The following is a 19,269-nucleotide window of genomic DNA, read 5'->3' on the forward strand; positions in this document are numbered from 1 at the left end:
TGCTATAGGCACCACCATTTTCGCTAGAACGTGAAATCTTGGAGCAATTAGAACTTCTTCAAAATGAAGTGAATTCAAATTTCAAGGATGGTATGCAGTTCTTTGTTTTCCAGGGAACTGCATACCAGCCTTGAAATTGGTATCAATAGCGGTGTCCTTGACATTGACGCCCTCAGCCAATGGGCTTAAAGTGGCGGTAATTAATTTCGGGCACGGTGGAAATAATTATCGCCGCGGCGGTAATAATTATCGCCACGCGGCGGAAATAATTTCGGGCACGGCGGAAGTAATTATCGCCGCGGCGGTAATAATTATCGCCACGCGGCGGAAATAATTTCGGGCACGGCGGAAGTAATTATCGCCGCGGCGGTAATAATTATCGCCACGCGGCGGAAATAATTTCGGGCACGGCGGAAATAATTATCGCCGCGGCGGTAATAATTATCGCCACGCGGCGGAAATAATTATCGCCACGCGGCGGAAATAATTATCGCCGCGGCGGTAATAATTATCGCCACGCGGCGGAAATTAAAAAAAACACTTTATTTAAGAAAAATAATGTTAATTAAAAAAAAAGAAATATTCCGGAAAAAATAATGATGGCACTTTCCAGCCACCGTAGGAACCAGCCCCAGTTGTAGATGCATTCGACCACTTAAGTCTAAAATGGCAGGCCGGTACACGCTCCAGGCGTTATAACCTGCATTGTTTTCAACGGTAATAGAAATCTATCTTCGTCTAGACTCGCCAGGTGGCGTCAGCGGTATGGAAATCCATCTCCTAGACTTCCTAGGTTTCGTTTGCTCTGCGCCTGCGCAAGCCTCGCCAATTTGACCTTGACGAAGGTAGGAGAACGAATATTTCTTGTCGCCGATTATTGCGTAATTCTTCACAATGCATGAATGAATCTCGATTATGTCAGGAAAGTTCGTAATTCACGTCATTGCCATTATGGAGATACCTTTGTTTTCGGATTTTGTGCTGTACTTATGGCGAACTTGATGACTGAAATTGCTTGTCGAATTTGTCTGGCTTTGCCGGCTCTCACTCTTAACTGCTGTACTGGTGATGTACGGACTACTTGTGACGTTGTGTAGTGTGCAGCACAGGCTTGTGTGAAAGGAAATTATTGTCCCCTGAAAAAATATATTTTCCTTGAGTCATCCTGCCTGCATTAACCTTTAAATTAAATTTTTAAAGGGTTGTCCAAAGGGCCAAAGGCACCACCATTTCGGCTAGCCCTTCAAATTCTAAAGCATAACTTTTTTGAACTCTCATGTCATGTCATAGGCCTAGTCAATCTTTCAAAAGAGCGAAGAAGTGTCAAGTCTGAAGTGCCTTTGGGCTCTGACTGGAAATGAAGTGGAAGGGTGTGGGAATTGGGAGTGGCCAGTGGGTGTCAGTTGCCACTGGCAATGCCATCAATTGGCATTGGGCTGCGCAAGCCATCCCAGCCAAACACGTGGTATTAGTAATAAACACTAACAGAACAAAGTTCCCTATGGCATTATTGGCATTCACCTTGTCATTTTCGAGTTCTGATTAAAATACCAGTAGGATGTTCAAGCCAAAATGGCCTCTTGCTGTCGAAGTGGTGCCTGGTCAACCCTTCATGCAAAATAATTTACCGGTACCTTGGAAGTTGGACAGGACGGGATTTTGATGATGCTGTTTATCTGCATTTAGTGCATAGGGCCTTGGACTTGGGTCTTCAGGAGTTCCCTAGTCAAAGCGAAAGACAATACATGGATTGGGTGGAGGGCCTGGTCTGACAGCCTTGCCTCTGTCTGGAGAAATCCCACTCTCGTGGATATTTACGTATGTGTATCGGTGGCAGCCCCATTCAAATTTCCTCTGATTTTGATTCAGTCAGCTAGTGCGCCATGCATACTTGTTGCCGAAAATTCATGCGTCAAAATTGTGATCCAGGAACAAGCAATGTCTGGTCATAAAATGCAAATCGGAATAGATGGAACAGGCGAGAGCTCACTTAGTATCTTGGTTAACATAGACATGACCCGTCACAACAAAACCAGGCACATGTCACTCTGAGCTTGGCAGGTTGAGACGTACTGTTTATTCATTTCTCTATTGTCTGCCTTTTGTGAAATATGAGCACGTCAATTTCTTCTATTATCTTGGTGTCATTTAGGCTCATTTTCTGTGCGACATGCGCCTGGTTTTGCTGTGACGGGTCACATATGTGACCCACCATAGCAAGAGTCGCATGTTGCTTTGAGCTTGGCAGGTTAAGACAGACTGGTTGTTCATTTTTTAATATTATCTGCCTTTTGTGAAATCTGATTCTGAGTGTATTAATTTCTTCTATGACCTGGTGTCATTTTAGGCTCATCTTCGGTGCGTCATGCGACTCATTTTGTCGTGGTGGTTTGGCAAAGCCCTTCGACTGACCTTGGAACTAACTTGTAGAACAGGCAACAATGAGTTGGTTTAAAAAAATTCAGACTACATAGAACTCACTCGGTGACTGATTTGGATTGAACCATGAGGCCTTGATAGATAAACCTAGATTGCAGAGGAGGTCACATTGACTTAATGCCAATGTCATTTTAAGTTTACATTGTCTGTTGGAAGACATTGTAGTATACTCGTTTGAAATGTGGTTTCAAATTGTCCAACGGAGGTAATGCAATACGAGGATACCTGCTAAGTCCTTACATGACATCCTTTTTGTAGAATATTTCATCGTACAGGGCTAGACATGAGATTGAGAGTGTGAAAGGCAGTCATTTTAGGGCTGATACTGATAGTAAAAGTGACCTTCTGCAATCACACGCATGTTGACCTGGCTATGATGAAAGGACTAACAGGTTGGGAGTGTGTATGTTCTTAAACAATGAACATCTGTAAAATGGAATCTATGAAGAAATGAAACAACAAACAGCACCGTCTGTGAAAATCGAGCAGTCACAATAATAGTTGGTTGATTTTTTGCAGCTCCGTGACCTCTTGTCCTTCAATACCAAGTTCTCTATTCATTCATCACCATGCCTGTCCCAAAGGTTGGAATCAATGGGTGAGTAAGAGCTCTTTAAAGAGTAGGTTAGCCTCTAACTTGTCTTCTCTAAATCAATATCACATCAGCTACGACCTGTTTATACATGTATGGCCTTGTGAATATTTGTCACTAAAAGTTTAGGACATATTTCCTCGAGAAATGTTTTCGAAAATTAGGTGGAGGTGTCTCGCTTCATGGTTGAAATGTGACGAGTTCACCTTAGACAGGCATGTTTTAAAACATTCTTTGTAAATTATGAAGGTTTTAAAAACCACTCTTTCCATTTTCATTGCAAAAAATAAAGAGTTTTTGATGAAATTATAAATTATAATAATTACAAGCGTTTATTTTGATTTTTGAACTGTGAGTGACTCTGGTTTGCGTTATGAATGAACTTGTGTTTCAGGTCCTGTTTGAATTAAAAGGGCTTGAATATTTTCTCAGTTTCCCACCCATCATTTATCAGTAAATTCTGCTTCATGTATATGTTCACAGTTTATTTCATTGGGCTGACAAGCACCGACTCGCGGATGGATGCCTTTATGCTCTCTATTGAGCTATGATATGAGTGTTAATTTCAGTTTATCAGTTGTATGGTATTCTTTCTCCTTAGATTTGGCCGTATTGGCCGTCTGGTGTTTCGTTCAGCTCTCGAGTCTGGAGCCGTGGAAGTTGTAGCTGTCAACGATCCTTTCATCGATCTCGATTACATGGTGAGTGAAATAATAAAGGAATTGATTACTTGATTGCAAGGTTTCCTGACCAAGGGTTGGCTATAGGTACCCTCATTTTGGCTAGAACCTGAAGTCCAAAATCAATTAGAACGCCTTCAAAACAAAGTGAATGGCAATTTTAAAGGTGGGAGTCTGTTCTTTGTTTTCCAGAGAACAGCCTCCCAGGTTTTGAATCAGCATTCACTTCATTTTGAAGGAGTTCTAATTGCTTTAGGATTTCAGGTTCTAGCCAAAATGATGGTACCATAGCCAACCCTTAAGTATGCAGTTTCAAACAAGCTGGAAGACACAGGCGGGGATAAGTCATAATTTACCTCATTGAATCCCAGAATGTGGCCCAACTTCCAATTTTATACAGGGAAATTCGAAAAATACTTGAATGATAGCACTTTAGCAGGTGAAAATATTCAAAACTTGATTGTGTTGTAGCTTGGCAACTGGCAGTTTGGCAATTTGCCAGATTTACAAATAGGTGTACACGGCAGAGAATAATGGTAGTTCCCTCATAAAGAAAAACCTTTTCTCGCTATAGTGTACTGACAGTTTAACCTTGTTGTGCCTTTGACTGGCTAGGCTTACCTTGAGGCTATATTTAGAACCGAGGTTAGACTAGTTCTAGGCAAGTGAGACAGACAAAGAATGCTTGGCTTTCAGCTGTTACCTTTGAAAAGGTTTGTCTTTCCTCGAGACCATGTTCTGTACAATGCTGACAATGTGATGTGTTAATATGTACATGCAGAACTTGGAATGCTGCTTCACTCCACCTGCTCTCTGTCGTAATCTGAACGTTGTAACCAGGTTTTCGCTGAAGGTCTAATGTGCAGGGTGGCCCAGAATTATTTTCCCTCACACAATGGACACACATTTAGATAGAAATTGTCCAAAGGAAAATAATTCTGGGCCACCCTGTAGAGATAATGCCATGAAAAACGCGCTAGTAGTGCGTACGACCCCCAATTTACTTTCTGGGATTGATTGTATGCATCATTTAGCCCTTATAAGAAAGATTTCGAGGCTGAAATAGACTTGTTTATACTCATTTGCCATGTGTTTGTTGGTTAAAAAATGTGATGGGGGAAACAAACCCCCCCAATTTTTTTTCCAAATTTGTTTTTGCAACAGGCATCTGGTTGCCCAAGCTTTGAAATATATGTATTTCCTACAAAAATCACTCCTAGGGCTTTCCAACTACTAAGCGGGTCATTGGGGTGTCATGCTGAACCCAGGGGGCACCAGAAAACCGACAGGCTAACCCCAGTGCAGCCTGTCGGTGCCCGCGAACAGCATGATGCCCCAATAACCTGCTTGGTACTAGTAGTTGGAAAGCCTTGGTAATGATTATTGTAGGAAGGATATATATATTCAAAGCTTGGGCAACCAGATGCAATCATAATCAAATCAAAGAAACATGTGCCACATTACCAATCAATTATTTGGCGATATTGACTAGGTCTAGGATGTTTATAATGCAGTGATTGAACGTAACGTTAAAAATTGATTGATTTACAACACATTTCATGTATGGAAAACTTTTTCTTTCAAAATTTTCAATGAGCTGTTTAGGGTTGACCATAGATACTGCCATTTTGGTTTGACCTCAAAATCCTAAAGCAATTAAAACTCTTTCCAAATAAATTGAATGCTCATTTAAAACCTAGGAGGCTGTTCTCTGGAAAACAAAGAACTGACTCCAGCCCTTTCAAAATAAGCATTCACTTCGTTTTAAAAGAGTTCCAATTGCTTTAGGATTTGGAGGTCTAGCCATAATGACGGTACCTATGGTCAATCCTTAACATGTGCATGCATAAAAACTTTTTCTCTCAAAAATTTCATGATTGGCTTTGAAAAATCTGACTTGTTGCATTTTGACTTTATTCACTGAACATCTTCATCTCCTTCAGGTTTACATGTTCCAATATGACTCAACTCACGGAAAGTTTGGCGAGACTGTGTCCATTGAGAACAAAGAGAAGAAACTCTTGAGGGTGGGAAAAGCCGTGGTGAAGGTGTATGGAGAGAGGGACCCCTCCAACATCCCCTGGAGTGAGATGGGAGCAGAATATGTCGTGGAATCAACTGGTGTTTTCACTACAAAAGACAATGCTGCAGTAAGTACACTAGCACCTCTCTATCAAGTTCACCCTTGGGACTGACAAACGTTATCCTTAATAGAGAGGTGTCCTGATAAGAGAGGTCAAATTGAATGGAAACAACCAAATTGGGTCTAGAACTAGTGTCCTTAATAGAGAGGTGTCCGCTAAGGGAGGTTCCACGGTATTATTTCAACAGATTTGACAGGTTACGTCTTTTTCTGTTTTTTAAGGGGTTGGGTGGAGCTACACTTCGGTTGTATAGAGAACGAATTGAAATCCTGTCTCATCAGCCTGAGCTGTTCAGCTTAGAGCGGATGACATTGGAACTGTGCGTGGAATGTCTTTCGATTCATATTAATCATAATGCTAGTCAGATTGAGTTCACTTTGTGCCTGTTAGTGTGGGCACTCGAGAGTGATGGAGCACAAAAATGTGTGATCTTATGGAGCAAAGAATTCAGGCAGTGCTGTCAATAAAGAGCAAGATCAAGTGAAGTTTGGATAATCCAAAGCAAATATAATGTAAGTTGAAAAAACTCATTCTTCCGACCAGGCGGAGTGTGCATGTCAAGAGTAGAGTAGTTTCCTGGAGATTGCACCATGAAAATTGTGTAAGTGAATGTATATTTATTATATGTCATTATTTTCTAGAAACATACGAAAGGTGGTGCGAAGAAAGTCATCATTTCTGCCCCATCTGCAGACGCTGAGATGTTTGTGATGGGTGTCAATCACACATTATACGACCCAGCCAAACATGATGTCGTGAGCAATGCCTCATGCACCACCAACTGTCTTGCACCTCTGGCTAAAGTGATCAACGACAAATATGGCATTGAGGAGGGGCTCATGACCACAGTCCACGCTTTCACTGCAACCCAGAAGTGTGTTGATGCCCCAAGTGGTAAGAGCTGGCGAGATGGCCGTGGGGCTTTCCAGAATATCATCCCAGCATCAACTGGTGCTGCTAAAGCTGTTGGCAAGGTCATTCCAGAGCTGAATGGCAAACTTACGGGTATGGCCTTCCGCGTCCCAACTCCAGATGTCTCTGTTGTTGACTTGACATGCAGGCTAAAAAAGGGTGTAAGTAAGAGTAGGGCTTTTATCTGCTTTCTTGACGAAGTTCCTCTCTCGTCATGGTGACTGATCAGTAAATGATGTGAAGTTTTTCCATATTCTTTTTGGACTGAGGTCTTCATCTCAATCGGAAATAAATAGATAGCAAAAATTAATAACGATTCAGACTGTGGAATGAATACTATAGCACCTTATCTGTTCCAGCTCAAGGTTTCAAACCCCGACCATAGGGGGCTTATACATGATAAATTGGCTACAAAGTATAGATTACTGCTCCAAACTTGGCTGGTTGTCGCTTGATTTTGGTAACAAAATACTTGCCTTAAATAGTTTAAATTAGGCTGCGTATCAAGCTAATGATGACTTTTTATTGTGTGAAACATTTGATTACTGGGTGCGTGTATGTGTAGTTGTGCTTATTCTTTGTGTTCATTTTGTCCTGTTTCCATGTAGGCCTCATACGAAGCAATCAAGGCCGAGGTGAAGCGTGCCTCTGAGAACGAAATGAAGGGATACCTGGGTTACACTGAGGATAAGGTGGTCTCCATGGACTTCCGAGGTGATGTTCGCAGCAGCATCTTTGACGCAGGTGCTGGTATTGCATTGAATGAGAACTTTGTCAAGCTTGTGTCATGGTAAGTTGTGATACTTTTTGCCTCAGGGCTAATTCAGGGGTTCAAAAGTAGCAACGGGCTGTTTGTATCCTCCGATTTACACAGCCACCTTGTTCTACTTTGATCAAAATGCTATGGTATCTCATTGTACAGAGAAGGGAATACAGTAGCTGCCTTCTTTGATCAAAATGTTATGGTATCTCATTGTACAGAGAAGGGGGGATACAGTAGCCGCCTTCTTTTGTGAAAAAATCCTGGTACTCGAACAAGTTATTGTACTCCTTACTTCAATGGTACCAATAAAATGTTTCAAAGGTACAGTAAAACAATGAAAATTGAATGAAATGGGATGCACAGAAAATATAGCCCTAATTGCTTGGTAAAAAATTACTCTGATTTTGGAACTATTTTCATCTCAATATAATGAAACTGACTTTTGGTTTCCTCAACACAGAAGTCATGTGTCCTTGTCGTTGATTGAGTTCTGCTTGAAAAATGCCTCACCTCAGCATATCAAGGTGTGATCGGGGTCATTTGAACAGCAGGCCAAGTGTGTTTATTCTAACAGTGCTGAGAGGAAGGACCTGTTTTAAAGGGGATTCCGCACGACAAATGTTTCAACCTACCTTTTACATTTTCTCGGGCGATAAATTTCTCATTTCCTGTTTATAAGTTTGACTCTGATGAGTTGGCAAGATACGGCCTGATGAACATGTGGACAATAGGGCCTGTAAGGGTTCTATTCAGAAACCCGCGTATGACTTGATGCATCAATAGCTTTGATCCCGACCAGTGGTGGTAAGGGCATTATATTGCTTGTACCTAGTTCGCTTCAATCTCGAATAACGTGTTTTTTTTGTCCTGCAGGTATGACAATGAAGTTGGCTACAGTCAGCGTGTATGTGATCTGATTGCGTACATGGCTAGCAAGAAATAAGGAGCGTCATGGTGTAACTATGATAACCAGTGTAAATATGGTCACGGAGTTGTCGTTGGGACTGTTTCAATTCTCTTGGCTGCTTGTCGAGATTCAGTTTTGAACAAGGATGCATTTTATTACCCTGTAGAATTTGAAGAAGCTTCTTTGAGGACTGCTACAGATCATTTTCATAAAGTCCATAACCTTGACAGGCCTTACAGATAAAACATCTGAAGAATTGCTCATTATGTTTATGTACATTCATGGTCATTTTAAGATATTTCTCTCCAGCATATACATGTAGAGCAAAAGTTTGATTAAAGATACACTAAGTGATCAGTAAAGTGTTATTAGTTCCTCCCCAAAAAACTTGCTTCAACTTCTAACAGGGTTAATTGATGTCTTGTCAAAGATGGATTAGTTTACCCTAGGCTTAAATAAATTACATAGTCAAAACTTAAGGTATTTTCCAGTCATATAGTAGTATACCGGTACCCTCACAGGCCTCTTCACTCAGTTAGTCAGTAAATTCCATGTGTTCTAATAATCTATAGTAATTGATAGTCATATTAGTCGCATTGTACTTCAAGTTTGTCCATAGGACTTGGAACATTTTTACACACAACTCGCTGTATCAATATGCTGTCAGTTTGGACAAACTTGGCTATAGAACAATAGTATGATGAGATGTAGTGTTTTAAACATTGGAATTGTTGTCATCGGTGGTTGTATAGATATCCTAAACTATTGAAACATTGGAGATTATCTCAATTTATTAAGTTATTGCACTAATTACCAGTAGTTTGGTTTTGGGTTTCGAGCATTCTGTCGAACTGGTACATGGTACTTTAGGCTACTCAAATTTGCCTTATTCGAGATTTTTGTAGATATTCTGAAACATAATTTTTTCACGGGAACAATGAAGGACCAGGCTATGTGACTTACCCAAGGACGCAACTGTATGTACTCAGTCCATAATTTACAGATTTGACTTTGTCATGTTTCTATTCGACTTGCATCTTTAAATGAGACATTCATGTTTCATTTTCTGTTTTGATTCCATTGTGCTTAATTTGCTCTCTTACTGTTTACCAGTTTGCTCTTGAAATTGAATGGTTTGAAAAATAATTTGTGCTAACTAACCATGTGCTAGATAACGGATTTAACTTTGCGTACAACATTGATAGAAAACTGTCTGCTTGTCTGAACAAATTACTTCTGCATTTAGCAAGTTTTATTTGTGGTTTAATCTGAGAGTTAGCGTCACCAGCTAGCATTATGTTTTAGTTGAATTTCCCAGTTTCTTTTACAATCTCCAGCTGTCTAGATTTCAAAAATCATGAAATAAATATTGATATATTTATACAGGTTTTATTGTTATGTTCATTGCTCCCACTGGCTGCTAGTGCTGATAATGGTACTGTGATTGGAAGGATAGTAATCACAAATCCCAGATTTGTTTCCAGTATGCATGCATAATAGATCACTTGGTGTTATTATAAAACCCTACAAAGTGGAAGAATTATTGAAACAGCGTATTCATACTGGAATCCAAATGAACATCTCAACACATCCCAATCACAACACCAAATGGAGGTGTCAAAAGCAGCGTACTGGGTGTAGAGGTGTCTCTGTTGTCCTGTCCTGGATGTCCAGTGGAGTAGATCAGCAAAAGTAATGCAAATCTCCCAGACACAGCGCACAGAGTTGTTCAGGTGTCTGTCATCCAGTCAAGTTGCCAAGATTTATTCTTTCATTTGAAATTGACCTACGCGAGGCTAACAACAATGATGAATGGACCAATTTGACCTGATGTCCATTAATAGCGCTATTGAGAAGTTGATGAGCCCGCATCGATACTGTTGGGCAGGGATGTCTAGTTTACTTCATGGTTAATACCATGGGAATGATATCTACATGCCTTAGGCTTGGCTGTAAGCTGCACCACAGTTAAGGGAAGGTACACATTGGAAAAAAAGGTCCCAATTTCGATGTAATATTTGTCACTCAAGAATCCCGCATCGATGAAGTCCAGAGATAGGAAAAAAGGTAAACATGATTAAAAATTTGTCAAACTCTTGTGCTCACGCGTCCTGAGATATGAGTGGATTGTGGGTAATATCGCCACTTCTTGATCGTAATTACTGTATTAAGGTAAATTTATGGCGATAAAAGCAGGACTTGGCGATAAAGAGAGACGATGATGATATTGAATAAGTGGAAAGGCTTCTTAATTGACCCATCAGTGTTTAGTTCAATGTTCTGTGACAATCAGACTTAAGAGTACCATTCACTAACAGCCTATTTTCTGCGTCACCCTGATGACAATTAGCTAGTGACATCTACCGTTTGTTTTGTTACTGCTCCACGGCTCATGTGGAAGTGGTCTTTTTCGAATGTCAAACCGATCACAACAACTTTGCATGCCATGATATTGGTTGTTGAAACTTGTGATTATTTTCGTGATATCGTGCAACATGTGCGAAGAAGCATCTGAAATCGCAGAATAGCTACAAATATGAATAGTCCAAAGAACATGGAAGACGTCTTAGTAGATCCAAACACCACAAAATCTAGTTTAAAAAAGATATTGACTGGTTTGGTAGACAATTTCCTTTGGGCTGGTTACACTGACACTGCCAGTGGCGACACTCACACTGGCACTGGCAGCGCCAGTGGTGACACTGGCAGTGCCAGTGGCGACTCTGACAGTGCCAGTGGCAACACTGACACTAGTGACAGTGCCAGTGGTGACACACCAGTCGCAGAAGTAGTTAAAGCGCTGGCTTTTGCCCTGGGCAAGGACGTAAGCCTGCAGCAAAAGCTTATCAAAGCTGCTACTGTTCTGGCAGATGAACTTGAGGAAGGACGCTTGGAACGGAGACGAGACGATGTAAATATTGTGTTCGTTGTCCTCGTCATTGATTTAGTCCAAGTTAACGTGTATTAAAGTGGCCTTTGGTAGTCTTGTCCAAGATGTTCAGAAATCTTGCGAATTGCTCTCATTTTCACAATTGCTCTTATATTTTCATCATGACCAATTCTATCCCAATCGTCTCGTACAATGTAGTACATGTGTGGCGATTGCAAAAGTCGCAACTAAACATGATTTGAAAGGGCATGTCCATACTTTTTAAAGTAGTTTTCAGAGGCCACTATCCGAGGTAGTCGGCTATGGCTGGACTAGCTTTGGCCGGACTAGTTATGGCTGGACTAGGTATTGCCGGACTAGCTATGCCTGGACTAGCTTTGGATTACGAGAACAAGAATCTAACGTGCTTTTATTTTTTTCAGAACTTCTTCCAGGGTCGGATCATTTTATCGATCAGTTGTGGACGGCACCATAACGAGGCAAAGGCATGCTCACCAGCAAAGGCGGGCTCACCGACAAAGGCTGGCCCACCGACAAAGGCGGGCTCTACGACAAAGGCGGGCCCACCGGCAAAGGCGGGCCCACCGGCAAAGGCGGGCTCGACAGAAAAGACATCAACGGAAACAGCAGCCAGTGTAAGTGCAGTCAGAATTCAGTATCATTTCATCTTCAAAAGATACTTCACTACATGTTGCTTTTAATATACTGTGGAACCTCTCTATTAGGGACATGCTCGGGACTGACAAGTGCTCTCCTGAATAGAGAGGTGTCCTGATTAGGTCACATTGAATGGAAACAACCACTTGGGACCAAAACTAGTGTCCTTGATAGATAGGACCGTGTCCTTAATAGAGAGGTGTCCACTAAGGGAGGTTCCACTGTATTTGATCTATAATGAAGCTTCGAGTTTGGCCTCTTGCATGGTTTGGTAGGTTATGTGTAGGACCTGTGAGTCAAGTCTCAAATCATTTGCTGCATGGGATTAGAGATTGGCAATGAACCTATCCGTCAGAAAATATATTTGTTATATCTTTTCTTGTAGTATTAGAATATAATGTGGGCCTAACATGCCTAATCTCTGTTTTGAAATGGGGTAGATGTATACTCTTTTAACCTCTTGACTACCGGGCCGTTCGAACCGTTCCATACCAGGGCCTTTTTGGTATTATTGTGCAACCACGTGAATCTGGCAAAACCTCCGTCTTCGCTGCCACTGCAGCTCCATCTATACGACTTAGTTCAAGTTGGTGGATAGCAGACGACATGCCTGCGTCACTATACACCAGTAGAGTCAAGTTGGTGGGTAGCAGACGACATGCCTGCGTCACTATACACCAGTAGAGTCAAGTTGGTGGGTAGCAGACGACATGCCTGCGTCACTATACACCAGTAGAGTCAAGTTGGTGGATAGCAGACGACATGCCTGCGTCACTATACACCAGTAGAGTCAAGTTGGTGGATAGCAGACGACATGCCTGCGTCACTATACACCAGTAGAGTCAAGTTGGTGGGTAGCAGACGACATGCCTGCGTCACTATACACCAGTAGAGTCAAGTTGGTGGATAGCAGACGACATGCCTGCGTCACTATACACCAGTAGAGTCGAGTTGGTGGATAGCAGACGACATGCCTGCGTCACTATACACCAGTAGAGTCGAGTTGGTGGATAGCAGACGATATGCCTGCGTCACTATACACCAGTAGAGTCGAGTTGGTGGATAGCAGACGACATGCCTGCGTCACTATACACCAGTAGAGTCGAGTTGGTGGATAGCAGACGACATGCCTGCGTCACTATACACCAGTAGAGTCAAGTTGGTGGATAGCAGACGATATGCCTGCGTCACTATACACCAGTAGAGTCAAGTTGGTGGGTAGAAGACGACATGCCTGCGTCACTATACACCAGTAGAGTCAAGTTGGTGGATAGCAGACGATATGCCTGCGTCACTATACACCAGTAGAGTCGAGTTGGTGGATAGCAGACGATATGCCTGCGTCACTATACACCAGTAGAGTCAAGTTGGTGGATAGCAGACGACATGCCTGCATCACTATACACCAGTACTCAGTGTTCCACAGGGTTTTCTCAAGGTAGGGTGATACCCTTGATTTGCATGACGTTTTACCAGTGTGCAACACAAGGTAGGGTGGCCATAAATTTGAGGTAGGGTGGCCCTATAGGAACCCTCTACAAAGTTCTAGAGCAAGGTAGGGTGGCTCTTCCAAGGTACGGTGGTAAGCTGCCAAGGTAGGGTGGGCCACCCTGACAAATAGCCTTGTGGAGAACACTTTAGTAGAGCCGTGCCAGATCATACCAAACTGTACACCGAAAGGTCTATTATAGCGACCGCTCAAGCGGTAGGCGGTAAACACCTGTATTTGATTGCGACCGCTATAGCTGTCAGCGGTAGTCAGGAGGTTAAGTCTATAAGAAATGAGATGAAGTTGATTTGAGATCTTCAACAGGTTGTTGTGATATCTAAATTTTTTTTCAGATCGGGTCCAGGAATCGCACTCTTCTTATGTCGATCCTCACCGAAGAACTTGATATCACAAACAAGCTTGCCGGTCTCCTGATGGTTGATGCACCGCCTCCCAAAAGTAAAGCCAACGCTGACTTTGACAGAGAAGTAAAAAGTTGTTCAACGAGTCCTGAGAAATCTGTGGAAGAACTGCCTTGGAATGCATTGTGGATTAGCACTGCAGATATCATGCTACATATAATACGAAACAAGGGAATTTTGTCTGCAGAACTATACAATGATCCAAAATTTGTGTCCGATTCAAAATTCTTTGAAGGTTGCCTAAGATTAGTTGATGGTAGGTAATATTTCTGAGTTTTTCTTCACAGTGCATTAATGTTTTGTCAAAGTGGCAAATTAACTTTCATCTTATTTTGAGAGAATGCACTTTGAAATTTATGCTTGTCGAGTTACGTTTTTCTGAGTCTGACCTATTTGTGCAAAATCGAATTTGTTTTTTTCTTATAAAACTGAAGTTGAAAAGTTCCATAACCAGGATTTATATACAGGCCTCAGTTAAAAAATTGCTGAAAAGAATTCTCAAAAAGGGGAGATATGATTTTGCACAAATACTGTAACCCAGGAAAATTTGGCGGCAGGTTTTTTTGTGGATTTGTCAATTTTCAGTCTAAACAGTATTATTTGCGCATTTTAAATTTGCGGACTGTGGCCGACCGCAAATCCCGCAAAATTAACATGCATTCGGCAAAAATATAGCCAAGACTACGGAACGAAGCAAAGAAAGTGCAGCGTCAATCTAAACTTTCCTACCCTGTCAAACGATGCCCCGTCTGTCTTAATTGATCGGCTCCCGACCGCATTCTCATTGCCGATTGGCGCAGTGTAGGTAAACACTCTCTGTATATGTGTGTACGTTTTAGTATTTATACAGTTTATTTTTGCGGATGAGTGCATCACAGCAAGATCAGATTATATTTGCGGGCAGGTTAATTTTGCGGATTTGTGCTGACCGAAATACCGCAAAATTAACCTGCCCGCAAAATTTTCCTGGGTTACAGTATAGGTCGAGACTCAGACCATCCTTGCCCAGCAGCAGCAGCAGGCCCATCTTCATAAAAAATCCCTGCTTTCTGGTTCTTGAGTATCTTTTTCTGTTTTCAGGCAGACAGTGCATGATGACAGCTGTTTGCATGTCCCACTGTGTCACCATGGTGTTTGAGCATTGCAAGGATAAAAGTCTTGGTGACCGATTCCTATTCAACAACGGTGTGGCAATATGTGCAGAATATCTCCATAAAGATTACGGTGTCAAACGATTCATACACTGGTACAGATCAAAGGTAATTTTTTTTCATTTTGTCTGTTATTCTTCTTTCTTTTAACAATGTGTTCATCTTTCCATAGGAATGCTAATGATAGATATCCAGAGTCAAGTTATAATTGTCCAACATATCGGATGTTTTGTAATGGAATGTTGGAGGAAACCAGACTTCCTGGGGTTAACTACACTGTCCATCGTCGGAGAGTGTCACCCTCTCTTTCACATGAAGACATGTTCCCACTGGGGCTGAAAGGGTGGATGTCGTCCTGGGTGCCGACAAATGGTACCCAGGTTCCAGATCGACTGGACAATAAGCACCCTGGGTGCCATTACACGAGACAAACAGCACCCAGCTTCTTTTTGCCTGGCTTACGGATCTTAGGGACGAGGACGTTTCTTGCAATTTCGTTTTATCTCGCGCTGTGGTACTTGCGGCATTAGCAGTGCGCGAAATAAAAAGAACAGATAAACAGAAAAAAACGCGTCTAGGCCTATAGGTCTTTGAAAGCACGTTTCGGATGATTTATTCAGAAAAGGTATGTAGGAGGGATATATTCAGAGAATGAAAAATTGTGTGATGACAAAATGAATGGATTTGCTGCGTATTTTAATTTTAATTTTTATTCTGGTTATCGTGACACGTGACCTCCGTGAGCGTGGGGCCAACCTCGGTTGTAGGTATAGAAAAAGTGTAGAAGAAGAAGCTGGGTGCTGTTTGTCTAGTGTAATGGCATCCAGGGTGCTTATTGTCCAGTTGATCTGGAACCTGGGTACCATTTGTCGGCACCCAGGACGACATCCACCCTTTCAGCCCCACTGGGCAGTGACTGGTCCTTGTTCTTGTAGGTGATACATGTTTTCATCTGCACTTAGACAGTGGAGGCTGCATTAAGATATATATGGTGTTTATAAGGCTTAGGCCACACTTTTTTTGTCAGATTACGAATCCGCCTGGGGTCATTTTCCGACCAATTTCACCCAATTTTGATTTTTTTTCGCTCCCCTTGTATGATCTGAGACTAAAATATAGAAAACAATAAGCAAGTTTTTGTTTTATTTCCCCTGCCCCACATAGAATTGCGCAATACTAGGTCTTACGACTTACTATTGAATCTTGATACTATATGATGGGTCACATGATGTTTTCAATGGCTTTTCAAACATAAGGATTTTCTGGAATCATCGCTTAGTACACTTGTTGCCCTTCATTGTTGTAAAGGAGGTGAGACAAGACCACCATTGAATGAATATTAATAGGTTTGAGGTTCCGGACCTATCAATAAGATGCGAGTATGTTTTTAACTCAAGTGCATATCATATTTGGAGAGGTCTTGAAAAGACATTTGGTATGGCAATGCTGCAGATATAAAGAAATTATTTGATGAAAAAATTAATTTTGAATTTTGCTAATTTGGCAATAGTGTTTTGAGATTTTTCTGCCAGTTGGCTGAAAAGAGTGGAAATATCAACGTCTGTCCAATTTGTCGATTATCACAAAAATTGTGTGGTCAACTACCAGTTTACTTTTCACCATTTACTTGCCCGACTGTCCGGAATATCATATCAAAATTTCAGATTCACAACCCCAAGCAGTATTTGATGCGACACAGTCAAACATTGACAATTAAAAAAATCATGGTGGTCTTGTCTCAGGTACACAGTGTACAAGTACTAAAATAGCTGACCTATTTTTGATGTTATCTCATTCTTGTGTAGCATGTCAAGTGTGTCCCACCCTAAGGAGAATGAAAATAGCTTAATACTATGTAGCTCAAATGTGCACATGACATACTTCATGCATTACTGGTAAATGGAGATCTATAAATGTTCACCCAAGCAGAAATATGATTGAGATGGGTCATATTTATTCTGTGATTCCCTACAGCTGGTAGAAAATAAATTCAGATTTGTTTGTTGTGGTCGTTCACATAAACAGAGTGTGTGTGTAGGCCTAGCTGCTGTGTGGTAGCTTTGGTAATACCATCATGACAGTGTGTTAGCTGATATTTGATAACAACAACATTAGATTATAGTGTCCTAGTGTGCTCAGGTGATGGTAAGGTTCACACTCTCCGTGTCAATCCTACAAGTTGCAGAAATGAAATGAAATAAAATTCATAAAATAAAATGAATTTTTTATGCAAAACACAATCTTGTGCATCTGGCAAGAATATTAAAATAAACATGTACAGTGTTATCAAAACAATGGAAAAATATTCTTAGTTGTGTCCTAGTGTGCTCAGTTGATGGTGAAGTTCACACTCTCCGTATCAATCCTACAAGTTGCAGAAATGAAATGAAATAAAATTCATAAATATAAAATGAATTTATTAGCCAAATTACAATCTTGTGCATCAGGCAAGAATATTAATAACAATGGAAAAATATTCAGTGTGAGTCAGAAGATTAAACTACAGAGCTACCAATCACTCCAGTGAAAATGCTACTGAAGCTATTTAAAAACCACTTCTCAGTTGCATCCCAGGGGAGTGATTCACTCCCGTGGTCATGGTGAAAAATAGTATAAACAAGGGCAAAAAGACTCTTGTGAAGAACCTTTAACTTTATTGCAGTGCTAAACACAAAAAATAAAGTATTTTTGCATCAAGGAAGTAGTTACTACTATCCAACAAATCAAATAAATAAAAATTTATACAATCAAACAGAAGGATTACAAAAATACGATCGTTTAGAATTAGGCCACCGGCAGCGGCCGCCTGAGCGCCACCACGCGGGGCCTAATGGTATTAGGCTACGTAGTTGATCGCCCTCGGGAGTTTCCGTGCATGGTTTTCGGCAGTTCCCGGAGATGACTCGGTACTTTTCGTCAACTTTCGGTTTAACCCTTTTGCTGCCAAGCAAGTTTTTTTTTTTTGAGTCCTCAGTGCCAAGCAATTTTAGGTTCAATTGAAAAAAATTGATATGATCAATTTAAAATATTTTTCCTGAGAAAACTATTGGAGATATGTCAAAACAATGCACATGGAAGTTGTTCAGTATGACCTGGACTTTAAATTAAAATTTTAAAAAAGTAGGTCACGCCCTAATTTGCATGCCGCCATCTTGAATAACTAATGAGAATTGAAGATTTTGTAGAATAAACCACTGTAATTTGGAATAAATGTAATAATACAACTAATAAAACTATTTTTATGCATCTGCATGTTTCTTTACTCTTTCCTTTCTAAGTCCATAACCTTGTAAACCCTGAATTTGTATTGCTTTGTAACAAAATTGCCAAGAAATACCGATGCGTTATTTACAGAAATCGAGCAAAATTCTTCAAAATTCAATGATCAGCCATTTACTTTGTAGACCAAAAATTACTACTTATGGTGATATGTTGGGACTAAATTACATACCTTCACTCCCTAGAGCTCCTTTTTAGTGCTACCAGAGAACTAATAGTAGATAGGGGGGTCAGGGGTCCCTATGGAGGGGGCCTGGTATAAAACAGCTAAAATTCAGGGTTTCCTCAACTAAACATGAAAGTTCAAAGTTTCTCAGCCAAATGTCCTGTCATAGAATGTATGTAGCAGTCAGATAACTCTATTCTAATAATTGACAACTGCTTGGTACCTTTCGAAACAGTTCTTTGAATCATGCATGATATCCAATTCATCGAGTACCTGTGATAATGACATCCGATTCGCCATTTTGTGAACTTTTGGAAGTGATTTTCACCTGAAATCTCAGCAAATCGATATATAACATGTACAGTAGAAACGTAGCGTGGTAACTCCTCTACCACGCCATCTATAGGTATATACCATAAACGACGCTAGCAGACGAAAAATCAATGTATTTTCACCACATAGGAAAATTTCGCCAAAATGCGAAGTTGGCAGCAAAAGGAACAAAAGTCATTGTGCAGAAATGCGAAGTTGGCAGCAAAAGGGTTAATGGCTGAATAAACATGACGGGCATGATTCGAGAATGATCACAGGCGTGATTCACGCTGGCAAGAATATGATTGACGGGCGCTATCAAAGTGCGCCAGTAAAATGGTTCACCAGCGTCATCACATCACTCCAACAATTTTTTTTCACGGGCGCCGTCGTGATCGTGCCTGGTTCCTGACTGACACTGAATATTGTTCTTGTGTCCTAGTGTTCTCACCTGATGGTAAAGTTC

The 19,269-nt window shown here is 41.0% G+C and overlaps 2 protein-coding genes across 2 annotated transcripts in view; both read left to right on the forward strand.

Moving 5' to 3' along the window:
• Positions 1-762: 762 nt before the first annotated feature.
• Positions 763-9,818, forward strand: LOC135496647 (glyceraldehyde-3-phosphate dehydrogenase-like). The gene is made up of 7 exons (XM_064786074.1): positions 763-845; positions 2,959-3,037; positions 3,633-3,732; positions 5,655-5,861; positions 6,497-6,928; positions 7,376-7,557; positions 8,404-9,818. The coding sequence occupies exons 2-7, from the start codon at positions 3,009-3,011 to the stop codon at positions 8,471-8,473; spliced, it is 1,020 nt and encodes a 339-aa protein (XP_064642144.1). The 5' UTR covers positions 763-845; positions 2,959-3,008; the 3' UTR covers positions 8,474-9,818.
• Positions 9,819-10,888: 1,070 nt separating this feature from the next.
• The window catches only part of LOC135496632 (uncharacterized), a 68,664-nt gene continuing 60,283 nt past the window's right edge, over positions 10,889-19,269 (forward strand). Inside the window, exons 1-4 of the mRNA XM_064786051.1 lie at positions 10,889-11,348; positions 11,750-11,962; positions 13,827-14,151; positions 14,976-15,154. Coding sequence (XP_064642121.1) covers positions 10,974-11,348; positions 11,750-11,962; positions 13,827-14,151; positions 14,976-15,154 — 1,092 coding nt within the window. The 5' untranslated portion in view covers positions 10,889-10,973. The remainder of the gene's footprint in view (positions 11,349-11,749; positions 11,963-13,826; positions 14,152-14,975; positions 15,155-19,269) is intronic.

Source organism: Lineus longissimus, chromosome 12 (genome assembly GCF_910592395.1).
Source record: "Lineus longissimus chromosome 12, tnLinLong1.2, whole genome shotgun sequence".
Classification (NCBI taxonomy): domain Eukaryota; kingdom Metazoa; phylum Nemertea; class Pilidiophora; order Heteronemertea; family Lineidae; genus Lineus; species Lineus longissimus.

Coding starts and splice junctions, on each gene's coding strand:
- LOC135496647 (XM_064786074.1), top strand. CDS start 3,009: ATGCCTGTCCCAAAGGTTGGAATCAATGG. Junction 3,038..3,632: donor CCAAAGGTTGGAATCAATGG/GTGAGTAAGAGC, acceptor CTTTCTCCTTAG/ATTTGGCCGTATTGGCCGTC. Junction 7,558..8,403: donor TTTGTCAAGCTTGTGTCATG/GTAAGTTGTGAT, acceptor TTTGTCCTGCAG/GTATGACAATGAAGTTGGCT.